Source organism: Oratosquilla oratoria, chromosome 21 (assembly GCF_046742065.1).
Source record: "Oratosquilla oratoria isolate Oo_2021 chromosome 21, ASM4674206v1, whole genome shotgun sequence".
In the NCBI taxonomy this organism is placed as follows: domain Eukaryota; kingdom Metazoa; phylum Arthropoda; class Malacostraca; order Stomatopoda; family Squillidae; genus Oratosquilla; species Oratosquilla oratoria.
In genome coordinates this window covers 27,584,481-27,597,447 of record NC_134797.1, presented here as the reverse complement: position 1 = coordinate 27,597,447, position 12,967 = coordinate 27,584,481, and the positions used below count along the sequence as shown (strand labels likewise).

General features: G+C 44.9%; 1 protein-coding gene across 7 annotated transcripts in view; it reads left to right on the top strand.

The window, feature by feature from the left end:
- LOC143036810 (uncharacterized) overlaps window positions 1-11,991 on the top strand; it is a 96,232-nt gene extending 84,241 nt beyond the window's left edge. For all 7 annotated transcript variants that reach the window (XM_076204582.1, XM_076204578.1, XM_076204580.1 and 4 more), the window contains 2 exons: window positions 11,198-11,441; window positions 11,552-11,991. In XM_076204582.1, the coding sequence (XP_076060697.1) occupies window positions 11,198-11,441; window positions 11,552-11,980 (673 nt within the window). In that variant the 3' untranslated portion in view covers window positions 11,981-11,991. The remainder of the gene's footprint in view (window positions 1-11,197; window positions 11,442-11,551) is intronic.
- The last annotated feature ends 976 nt before the right edge of the window (window positions 11,992-12,967 follow it).

The window sequence follows — 12,967 nt, the reverse complement described above, 5'->3', positions numbered from 1 at the left end:
GGCAAGTGGCTCGAGAGGAGGCGGGACATATTACTGCGGATGACAATGAGCAGCAATGGCAGTAGGAGCTGTTGGAGTCGATCGATGCAACAATATCAGCAACGAGACGAGGTAACTCCCGGCTCTGCTGCTGCTGCTGCTGCTGCTGCTGCGGCCGCTGCTGCTGCTGCTACTACCGCCGCTGCCGCTGCCGCTCCCGCCATGGCGAGACACACTCGGACTTCCCCCTAACTCCAGCTCCCCCATACCCCACCCACACACACACTAACCCCCGCCCCCCCCCTACCTCGACCACCCATCCCTCGCTAAGCCTCAAATGCCGCTTCCCCCGTTCCCTCGTCTTTGCGTAGGTTGCGCGTTTCACCGCTGCAAAAGTCTTTTAGGCCAACCAACTGGAGTAGCCAATCTGCCGGGGTGGGGGAACGCAATTATGCACTTGACACCGCCGCCTCTTGGCCGTGATAGGATGCGAAGGAGCCAGGGATGCATGCATGCATGCAGACAAGCAAGCAGGCAGGCAGACTGTGCCGGAGCACGCAATACAGCACGTTGGAGTTCAGTATATGAAACCCATGTGTGTGTGTGTATGCGCGCACGTGCGTGCGTGCTGGCTGTCCGGCACTCGAAAGGGGAGAGAGGAAAACTGGACGGAGCTGAACGAAACCCACGCGCGGTTGAGGAGGGGAAGGGGGCGTTTAGGCGGCAGATTTGATCTGTAGCGTCGCAATAAGTTAAAATAAACAAGAACTATGATAGTGATAATAAAGATGGCAGTAACTGTTATACCAACTTCTGGACCCCACTTGCACGTCGTACATTTAGTGCCCCATAGTGCCAACCTATTTTAGTCGGCTGGGAACAGGACTAAGGAAGGATCGACCCTCCGTTTTGGCCCGAGTCCAACCCTCGGGCGACTAAAATCAGTTGGCATTAGAGGAACAAGAATGTTGCGAATGTCTGTTCCCCTTGTCAAGACCCAGATTGCCGAGGCCATTTTTTCCATCTGGCTCCTCCGGCGTGGCTCGCGTCATCCCGTGCACACTCGCGGTGAGCATAGCCGTCATCATGCTGTGGCACTTGGAAGTGGAGAAAAAAAAAAAAACAGCGGAGCAACGTTTATTGCAGTTGGGGTTGGGGCGAGGGAGAATAGCGGGAAAACAGTCCGCCGTCACGGATAGACGGACGGACGACCACCGTCGAGTAGGAAAACCGAGAAGCTCTTCAATCCTATTTCGTAGGTTTAATTCCTGTTTGGGTCATGTGCACGGGAGACAATCCTTTGGGGACAACACCCGCGCACAGCCTCCCAACAACTACTTGTGCAGCCCCCCCCCCCCCCGACGGTATCCGGGGCCGTGCTCTTCAGGGCTCACCATCAGTCAGTTCTTAACCCTCAACTCCCCCCCCTCCGACACACACACACACATACACATACACATACACACACACACACCACTACGGCGGTCCGGGTTCGAATCCAGCCCGGGGCTGAAATAATTTCAGTATTGCTGCGCTGCGGGTCGTTCTTCCAACTCGTGGGCGGGGAGTTGGGTATGTGTGTACGTGTAAGGTCATAACATTACTCATAAATCGGCCATATACGCGCTCCAAGCTCTCTTCTGGGAGGGAAATAGTTGTCCAACACGTGATCCATGACCATGGTGAGTCTCACACATACATACACACACACACACACACATCCCATCGAGATGTGTTAAAGTAATAACGATATAATTTCGGTGTCGGTTGTACAGGATTTTGGTGACTGGCCAAGCTTCATGGATTGCTCTTATCACTGCTTATCATTTTGAAGTCCCCACTGAGAGTAGGTTTGCGGACAAGAATCCTGTTATTCGTTTATTTTATTTTTCCCCAAAACCAAGTAACCCATGATCAAAGCCAGAATGCCTGCCACTGGAAAATCCCTGATTGTTATTGGCCATGGAATAACAGCCACAGAATTTTTAGGAAATCAGTTTCAATGGGTTATGTACATGGATTGTAATGGAAAATCAGCAGTAATGGACTGGAATTACGAATAAACGTACCGTTACGACCACCAAAGAATTGTCTTTGCGAGACTGTATGCGGAAATAGCTGGATAAATTATGCGAGCAGAGAACCCATAATTAATGGTGAATATCATAGGATAAAAAATTAAATCATGTACAACTTTGTGCAAATTCAATAAATCAAAATCGAATACTTGGAGGGGGAATAAAATGTGGGAGCATACATTAATTTTCTCGTTCTATTTTTGAAGAACATGAACTACAAATCCTAAAACCCTTACTGTAACAAGAACTTTATAAATGTGTGAATGGCGATTTAAAAAAGAAAATGCAATTTTGATATAAATCAATGAACGGGTAACCGAAGATAAATTGTAAATACTAAACGTTTTAGGTTGTTTATCCAATGGATTCGCTTCGAGCTTCGCTTCGAGTTGTCTCTGTATTCATTTACTACAAGGTTGGCGAAGTTCCTCCCACTTCCAAATTAAATCTACTTCCTGACAGTTCGAGACCAATTTCTTGTCCGATTCGCATTATGTGTTAAATTTTCGTCACTTTTGATGCTGATCATCCCTGAATCTACGCCTTTTTAGGGAAAATAGACTCATATGTTTTAGTCGATTTTCGTTTGATTGATTTCTGATATTTGTAATCAGTTTTGTGGCTCGCCGTTGTACTTTTTCTAATCTGTCAATGACTTTAATGAGCTTCTGTGGCCAAATGGAAAGAGTATTCCAAATGTTGGGCGAACTAATGATTTATAGCTTAATGACGGAAGAACATTTGAAATTAAAAGATCGTGCAGTTCTAGAGTATTATTTGCTTTCTCCGAGGCGGAAATACAATACTTCGATTATTTGAGATCATTGCTGATAATTACGCCGAGATCTTTTTCACTGGCCAATTTTGTTAACGAATTTCCTAATGACTTGTAATCGTACTTATTTGTATATTTTTACCCACGTGCACAATCTTACATTTATTTGGGTTAATTTCATTAGCCACCTTACCGACCATTGTTGTAGTTTATCTAAATCTTCTTGAATATCTAATTGGCTTAAGTGACCATTTGTCATTCTGCACGTTATTGTATCATCAGCAAATTTGGAGACTAAATTTCAGTCCGTGGCCTACATCATTTATGTATACTATGAATAGAAGTTGCCCAAGAATAGAACCCTGAGGAACTCCACTCGTAACATTTTCCATCTACAAGTTTTGCAGTTTACAATTTTGTTTACTACCGTTTAACCAGTTACTCCATCTTAATAGGTTATCACTTATTCCGTGGGAGCCTACTTTAGCTAGTAGTCTTTCGTGCGACAGCTTTTACAAAGTCCATGTATAATCTTTTGTCATAATTTGAGATGACTTTGTTGTAGAATTCGGGTAGGTTAGTCACGCAAGAACGCGTCTGAATCCATACTGGCTGCTATCATTTATTAAACAGTTACTTTCTAGTATTCGATTAGCATCTTTGATGTCAGTTTCCATGCCCAAGAAAAGGTCATGCTCATTGGTTTCTTTATGTCGCTCCCGCCCCTTTTTAATACGAGGGTAACGGAAGCTAACTTCCATTCTCTTGGGACATCTTAATTCTTTAAAATAATGTCTTATGGAACAACAATCTCGTTTTTCATTTCCTTTAAGATTCTTGGATGCCAACCGTCAGGCCCTGGTATTTTATCAACTTTAGAGTTTTTTCGATTCCGCTAGATTTATCACACCCTTCAGTTAGGACTTCACATCGAAGTGCTTACGATTACACAGCTAAAATAGTTGTTTAAAATGTCACACATTCCTTCATTCGAATATTCCAAGTTGATCGTCAGCAGATAATAGTGGGCCAATGTGATCCTTTTGATTTTTTTTAATCTCTAATGTAACTATAGAATTATTTGGGATTCTTTATGATTTGTCAGCGATATTCACTTGGTATTGTTGTTTTTTAATCGTCTTTTTTTTTAAATCCCCCTGTATTATCGCGTAACTTTGATAGTGATAGGTGTATCAGAAGACTTCGGTAAACCGAAGATAAACTGTAAATCCTAAAAGTTTTTCTTCTGTAACAAGAACTTGATGTGTGCGTAGTAAATTAAAAAATAAATCAAATTTTGATAAATGGTTACCTCCCGTGTAAGGGAAAAAAAAAAGCCTTTGGTGTATGTATGTATAATTTTGAAAACAATTACGAACGGTAAGCCTTAAAGTTTTTCTGCTATAAAAAGAATTTGGTCTTAACGTTTTTCTGCTATAAAAAGAATTTGGTCTTAACGTTTTTCTGCTATGAAAAGAATTTGGTCAATGTGTGAGTAGTGAATGAAAATAATCCAATTTTGACATAAATATATGAACGTTAAGCCGAAGATGAGCTTCAAGTCCTAAACTTTTTTCCGGCTGTAACAAGAACTTGGTAAACGCACAGAACACCTGCGCTCAGTTCCCAAGAAAAGGTCAACGGTTTGGATTAAAACCTCACCATCTCCAGATGATGCTCCTTTGTCGAGAAATACTAAGCCCAGCATGAAATCGACAATAAATCGTGTAAAATACGCCTGTTCTCGATTTATTTCCATTATAGCATCAATTCAACGAATTCGAAGAAAAAACAGTGCAAATTAGTATCAAGGAACGACTAATGCATCCAAAAGTATCATAGTTATTATCATTTAAAATAGATAACGAAATCTTGTACCTAAATCCCAATCTCTACCTGCAACCTGTTGAAGCACAGCTATTGGCTCGCCAAACGATGAACAGTTATCCTACTCAATTCCAAGGTTAATTCTCAAATTTTATTTTCTGAAACTTAACGTTTTTCTCGATTTTTTTTAACTCGTTGAACTCGCAATTCATGAAAACATTATATTTCATAAAATCGTTTGCTCAGTTCATAGTCCGCCCATCAGTTAAATGAATTAGTCTGCTGCGGACAAAGTACCAACAAGTACTCTTCTCATCTTGGCACCTCGGGGATGAAGGGTCGCCTGCCCATCCCCACATTGCGTGGGTCAGACGCGATGCAGCGAGGCACAGCTGCCTCGCCGTTTGCAATGTGGATCAACAACCACATTTGGTCCACTCTTCACAATTTCACCATACGAGCCCATCTCCGCATCTATTCACTACGGAGCGGGGACAGGAGCATCCCCTTTGGCCAACGCCATCCATTCACAATCTCACACTTTTCTCCCTTCCATTTGCTCCTCTCTTCTCATTTCTTTCATCCATCCCGTTCCTTATTCATGCTTTCTATTTGCCTAAACGTGTTAGTCTAACTCTTCCTTCCTACAGCCGTTATTTCTCGCTATTCTTTCTTGAGACGCTTATCATATTCTCAAACACCAGCTCGTATGTATTCAGTCAGTTCATTTCAGCCTCTCACATCCCAAGCCTTACAGCATCCTGGATACAGTCTTCTTTTTCTACTTACTCTCAAATAAATACCTCGTCACTTGGTGTCCTTTACTCAAGTTAAATCCGACCACTACATGAGACCTCGTACGTAAAATTCCACTTTACAAACAACTCTCCATTCACAAATGCATTCAGCGCACCACCACCAGCATTTACTACATAACTTATTTTTATCTAGTCTCTCGTAACATTTCTCACACACCCTGCCAGACTCTGTCACCAACTCCTTCAGTCTCTGCTTAAAATCAGACACATCTAGTATAATGTATTTCTCTTCATATTCTACAATTTTCACCCACCAATTCCAAAATTCTACCAAGCATCCTCGGATGTATTACCCTTGCCACTCTGACCATATAGACATGAAACAGCCATAACATCACACAGTCATAACTAAATTCACTTCACAAACCATCAAGTTCCCCCATTTTTGACCCTCAAACATGTTCTCCTACTCGTGTAAAAACTTCCCATATGGGATATAGATTTCACAAGTTTTATGCCGTCAATATCTTTGGGACTTCATTGACACCCGTGCGGTTCACTCACGCAACATTCTCGCTTAGTTGTATATCCTCCGCTCCTTTCTGCTTCCCTCATTAAACCTCTCCTTTATCTTCTTTGGACCTATATATAGTCCCCAATGATAGGAACGCAGGTTATTAGCGACGATATACAATTACGTACAAGTAGTTTCGACCGCTTTCAGCGTATTTCCCCTATTCACAACTGTGTCATAAGCTTTCTCCTAGTCCACGAACGTCCACAATACTTCCTCGTCCTTAGCTACTTTTTGCCCGTCTTACCACAAGTATGTGGCCCTCTTATAAACCCACACTATTCCTCAATTATTCCTCTAATCTGACCATAGAACGTGCCTCCAACCAGCCACAATCAACAAACCAGTCCCTCTAAACTATGTTGTCGAAGTTATAGGGCCGCTGAATATCGAGGATGACAAAGAATTTCGGGCAAGACGCTCGTGGAAGTCTTGATCGCATGGTACATGTGAAGAAATTAGGAAAACAATTGACAAATAGAGCACCACTTTAAAGAAATGCTTCAAACAACAATCGCCGAAGAAATTGTGTGCGAGTTTAATGTATACAGGACACACACACACAAAATAAAAAATAGAATAAAAACCGAGGATAACTTATTTCATGTGTTAGCTAGCAGCCCCCAGCGTCGGATAAAGTGTTACAATGCAATTCTCTTTCTTCACGGCAGAACTGAAAACTGGAACTTTACACACCGTTCCCCCCAGCTTTCCTTGCGGGGGCAAATAACATTTGCATTGCATACAAGTTATCGTAATGAAGGATTAAATCAGCTCGTACACAAAAAAAGGGGGAGTGGGATGACCAGTGGCACTATCAGAATCCAACTAGATCTTGGTAAATTCTCTAGATTATTGGTATAATGGTTGTAAACAATAGAGAATGGGATTTAAGACCCGAGTGCCTAATGGAGTTACACAATGAGAAGAACTGGAGTGATAATGTTATTATCATTATTATTATTATTTTATAAGAAATTATCAGACATTGGCACCAGTCATCGACAAATAAGTATCTCATTTCTGTGACAACAACAAAATGTTTTAGACCCCGTTGCAAGCTGCTTTGATTACAAAAGACATCCTCGAACAATAGGATTTGTTACATGTTCAGACTACAAAAGACAAGCTGGAACAAATAGTTCTTTGAGACAGATCACTCGTTTTCTAGTGACGGAAGTTCAGATTTTAAAAATCTATACACATCATTCTGTTCTCACGGGGAAGTAGCTTCGTTCACTGGCAGGTGCCAGCACAGCGAAGAACCGAACGAAGAATCTCTCTGCAACGTGCTTTGAGCGGTCATGAGGCTTGGAGGTGGGGTAGGGGGGGTAGGGGATGGTCGCCATTCGTTACCACTCGATTCAACCCCATCTTAATCGGTTTAATTCGCTCAACCTCACCCCCCCCCCTCCCTCCTCCTCTCATACCCTCGTGGGAGGGAGGCCCTGGTTAGGAGACGCATAATTTGATACGATGGGACGGTGGTAAGCTGATTACGTGTTTTTTTTTCCTCCAACTAGTAGAACTGAAGATGCTTTTTTTTTCGCGTGGTGACGTTTGTTGTCAGTTTCATTTCCATTGGCAATTAGGTCATTATTCGCCCCCCTTCCTCCTAATTCGTACGACCCCTCTGCCTCAGCATCGACAGCTTCACATCAGTTCTTATGAAAGGAACATTTGTCATTTGGGAGGCGGGTATACTAAGTATCCAAGGCTCCCTGGTTGATGTTGGCAGTACAGGAGAGTGTATTGTTGACAGTACCACTGGCCTACTTTGAATAACGAACACAAGACACCCCGTGGGTCATGAGCCGGGTGCGCCATCCACTGTTCCACCATGACCCGTGCAGGACACTGTGGGACGTCCATGGGTACTGTGACCCAACACTTTGATGCGTCCCTTCAGTGACGCCATCGCACGGGTGAAAGGAGTTGAACTACAAGTGAATCCATGTCCTCTTTGAAATTGTGATACACGTTTTAGGCTTTGTTATGGCGGACACCAAACTAGTTTATTCAGCTGAAGGACGAACTTGGGGACAAAAAGGTTCTGGGGGCCTTTGTTTTAGATCATGTTGGACCCGCAACCGAAGAAAATCGCTTGGCATTAGCCAAAAGATATACGTGTATAGCTTCTCATCCCGGGGTAATGAAACTATTGAGGTTTGAACAGAGCGATAACGGACGACTCCAGTGAGCATGAATTATGCGTGCAGATGCTGATCGAGGGCCTTTGAAACTTTCAGTGTATAAATGACGAAGCCGAATACAGGCGTTCGTTTCGCCGTGAAAACTTTAACTCGTACAAGTAATCGACTCGGCAGGAAATTTGAGTCCAATAAGAACATAAGAATGAAGGAGACTGGGAGAGACCATAAGACCTACACTAGGCAGCTCCGTATCCATCCCCACCCATAAAGTTGTCTAATCGTTTCTTAAAACAACTGATAGTTTCAGCGCTTACTACATGGTTGTCGACCACCCTATTAGTAAACCAATTCTTGCCCATTTCCTTCTTAAATCTAAATTTGTCCAGTTTAAATCCATTACTGCGAGTCCTGCCTTTTGTTTTATTATGATGACCTTGTTTGCATCACCCTTGTTCAAGCCTTTGATCCACTTGAACACCCCTATTAGATCACCCCGCAATCTGCATCTTTCCAGAGAGTGTAAGTTAGGTCCCTAAGCCTCTCTTCCTAAGGCAAATTTCCGAGTCCACTGGTAATACGCGTTTGTTGTTGTCCCACATTGTCGGTGGATTGCGACTCTGGAGTTACAAAAGAAACAGATTGCCACCCCGAGGTCCCTTCACCCCCTTTATGTTGTGGTCGTGTGTGAGGAGAGCAGAGTCGGTTCGAACGATGGAGAGAATATCCGGGGGGGGGGGGCACCAAACGTCCTCGGGAGATCTTGGTGACGTCACCGGTGTGAGGTGGTTTCAGGTGTATGTCAACGTGTCACTTACGTTAGTGGAAGGTGTGGAACTTGTCAACCATCGAAGTTGAATTGTCCTCTCTCCTGATTTTCTTAAGTCTGCGGGACCGAAACGACGATCGGGGATTTGGATCGAGACTCGTTCCACTTGAGTGGGATTGGAGTTAACCGTGCTGCGTTTTTGACAGACCTCCCCCGGTCCCTTTAATATGGCGATATTTCTTTATCGGTATTGCTAGGATTCGCTGTAGACGATATGTTGACGAGAAATGGAACCCAGGGTGTGTTCTGAATAACCAAATATCCCTGGAATCTGAGGCCATGTTCTTATCAAAAAGCCAACAACGACTCGTCCCATCCTCCTCCTTTGCCGTTGTTTACCGTCCTCATTTTATCAATATGTCCAGCAAACCCCCCCCACTCCTCCATCACACCATTTTAGCCAGCAGTCACTTCAATATATAAAGTGTCTCCCAAAATTATTTATGGTGCTTGTGAGCGACGACATACGAAAAGCTCCGTTCAACTGCTTACACATCCTAAGGTCGCCGTCGTGGTTTTTCGAATTGTTCACGCGAGCCAAAGTCTGTCCACGACACTTTCCGGGTCTGTACATGGACGGATCCGATTTCCTATTGTGAACAGGGGTTTGTGCTCGGTTTGTGAAATGTTGTCTTGTTTTCCCTGTTTCGCGTTCAACGTTGGTGTTGGGTTTCCTTTTCAACCCATCTCCCTTGGACAGATCATGTGTCCTCTACCCTCTAGTCTATACATGAGCGCACAGCGAACAGACGAAACCCTATTGTTCTTCCCACTGCGGCCAGGTAAGAGAGAGAGAGGGAAAGCCTATATTACAAACTGAGTACGACTTTTGTGAACGTCAGCTGTGAGACCTCGAACGACCAGTATTTGATAGGAATAGTCTCGTTTTGAGTTTATATATACGCGTGTATTATACGAATTATTAGTATTATACGTATAACATACGAATTATTATTATACGTATAACATACACATACGCATATCATACACACACACATATACGTATAACATACGAATTATTATTATTAGTATTATACGTATTAGTATCATACGCATAACATACGAATTATTTTGGGTTGGTGCACTGTGCTGATACATTGATTTCTTATTACACCCATTTCTAACCCCGCCCCCCTTTGTGTGTGTGGGGGGGAGGTTAGATATCTATATTGTTTAACTTGAAGACGCGCACGGTAAGCCAGATAACTGTCACGGAACTTCGGACGGGGAAATGTCTGTAATCGATTACATTATCAAAGTGTTTACAACATCATTGCCCCGTTTGGTGCCGGACGCGCGCTAGGTAGGACAAATACGTATTTAAATATCGGAGCAGCCAGAGACGGACCTTGTTTTGAACAGTTAGACAGAGATAGGCGGAGCGTAAAGTTTTGGATTGAGAGGCAGTTTATCGTCAGGGTTCGGGTGGGACCTAGTTTTACTGACGAACGCAAAAGACAAAAAGATCGTCGAGGTTAAGTTAGATTAGGCTTTGTCAAAAACGCAGAGATGTCATGAATAACTAAAATTAATCAGAACCTTTTTATCCCTTTGTCCTTTGATTTCTTCACTACCATTCCTGTAAAAGTAAAAACTTGTAATCTAACCGTTTGTAATTGTCCAAAGTTCATTTCGTGTAGTGCACAACGGTGCGTTGGGTCTTCGTGCAGCTCCTGTGCAAATACATCGTACCAGTTCCAGTCCCGATTTTCCTATCGTCGTCTAGCACGGCGTGTTATGCTCGATCCAGTACTTTGACGCAGCGCCGAAAATGGGACGAGATGACGAAATGTCAGCGCCGTTTCTTTCTGAGAATTACGAGGTTCAGGCTCGTCTGACCTTTCCCGCCACGACTGCCTCATTTTTTCTGTCTCTCTCTCTCTCCGTCTGTCTCCCACGGTAGTCTCGACATTTTTCGAAGCGCAGCAACTTCGCCATCGCGGAATTTGATACGTGCGTAGGTGTTGGACATGTCAACTATTTCATGAGCGCACTTGTATATTTACATAACGTTCAGGGAATGCTGATTTTACTAACCTAAGCAAGCAATGGGGACGGGGTGGGGGTTCTCCGCTTTGTATGTGTGTGTGTGTGTGTGTGTGTTTTCTCTTAACATTTCCTAGCTGTACACTAGAGCTAATTTGTATGTTTATGCAATAATAGCATTCTCTGTATTAACCTGCACGTTTTTACTCAACGCTATTCTTTTCTATCTCGTTTTCCGCAGGGCATCAAAGGAGTTTGGCATCCCAAACTCGACCTTGTACAAGATCGCCCGTAAGGAAGGCATAAAACTCTCCTCTCCCTTCTCGGCCATCCAACCATCGTGGTCCATCGACGACCTCAACAAGGCTCTGGAATCCATTCGGGGTGGCATGAGCGTACAGAAGGCTGCCCAGGAATATGGCATCCCAACAGGAACTCTGTACGGGCGCTGCAGACGGGAGGGCATCGAGCTCAGTAAATACCAGGTAAGCATTACGAACTCGACCCGGGTCGTTGTTTGGAAATTCGTGACATAACGCGGAAGTGTTACGTCTTAAAATGTTGTCAAGTAACGTCCTTCGTGTCTCCCTAACAGGGAGTGCCATGGTCTGAGGAGGACATGAAGGATGCTCTCGACGCTGTCGGCCGCGGCGAAATGTCCATTAACCAAGCGGCCATCCACTTCAACCTGCCCTACTCGTCTCTGTACGGGCGCTTCAAGCGGGGCAAGTACGAAGATGGCATCCCTCCGCCCCACCAGGATTACCTCCATCAGGAGATGACCATTGAACACTACCCTGTGTCTCAACACCAGCCCACTTCGGCGGGAGCTGGTGGGGCTGTCCTGCCACCCACACCTCCTCAGCATCACCAGCAGACGCAGCCCCCCCAGCCCCCACCTCAGCCCCAACCCCCGCAGCAGCAGCAACAGCAGCAACAGCAGCATGTGCCTGCCGCGCCCCAACACCACCACCACCAGCAGTTGCCCCCTCCCCCGCCGGTGCCGCATCATGAGCAGTACTGACTAGGGCGACAAGAGACTCCCAAACCTCAAGATCAGAGTGAGCCACAGCAGGAAACCAGCCAAGAAAATAACCGCCAGCCACAGCCAGAACCTAAAGAAAAGCCAGATCGTAGTAGCAGCCAACCTGACAAACGCCATCAAGAGCCGGAGCCAGAAAAGGAGCAGTACCAACAGGACTACTCCAAGGCCCCACCCAATCCACCTCCCATTCAGGAAAGTCCGCGGACGGAGTACGACCGCGAGGAGTACATCCGGAGCGAGACGACCCCAACCCTGCCAAGCCACACTCCTCACGTGTATACCTCCCTCGACCATCTTTCTAGTGTACTGCCGCCTCCGGTCTACACTTATAGGGAGTTCGCACCTCAGGAATACCTCAAGCCGGATCTTCCACGCCTGGAGTACCCAGAGTTCCATCCGCTCCACCACCTTCATCCTTTGCCGGGCTTGAGGGACTACCCCCGTCAGGAATATCCTCCACCTCCACCTCCACCGCCACCTCAAGAAAGCGCCTTGGCCCTTCCCCAGTACCCCACGTCCTCCCTTCCTCAGGAGTACCCCAAGGAGGACGGAGGGGCCACCGGGGGGGCAGGGGTCCCCTTCCGACCAGACACGCACTACTACGGTCGCTACTGATGCATGGCTCCGCGACCTGACCCGTCGCTTCTATTTGAACTTGGTAATAGTCACCGTCACGAGTAATAATATTACTAATAAATATAGTGCGCGCGTCCTGTCATTGTCCGTAGTCAGTGTGTCGGTGTCATTTGTCAAGTGCCGGACCAAGGTGTCCGTGGACCTTGACCATCGTAGTATCTGCAAGTTCATGTGTACAGTCTGTCGTTGATGATCTCGTCAACACAATTATTTGACAAGAAGAAACAAACAGAAAAAAATAAGAGATGGACAGCGTAAGTTTTCTTTTCAACAGCAACTCGACTACGGCCATTGCTCTTGAGTAAGTACAAAGACGCACAGGTTAATTAA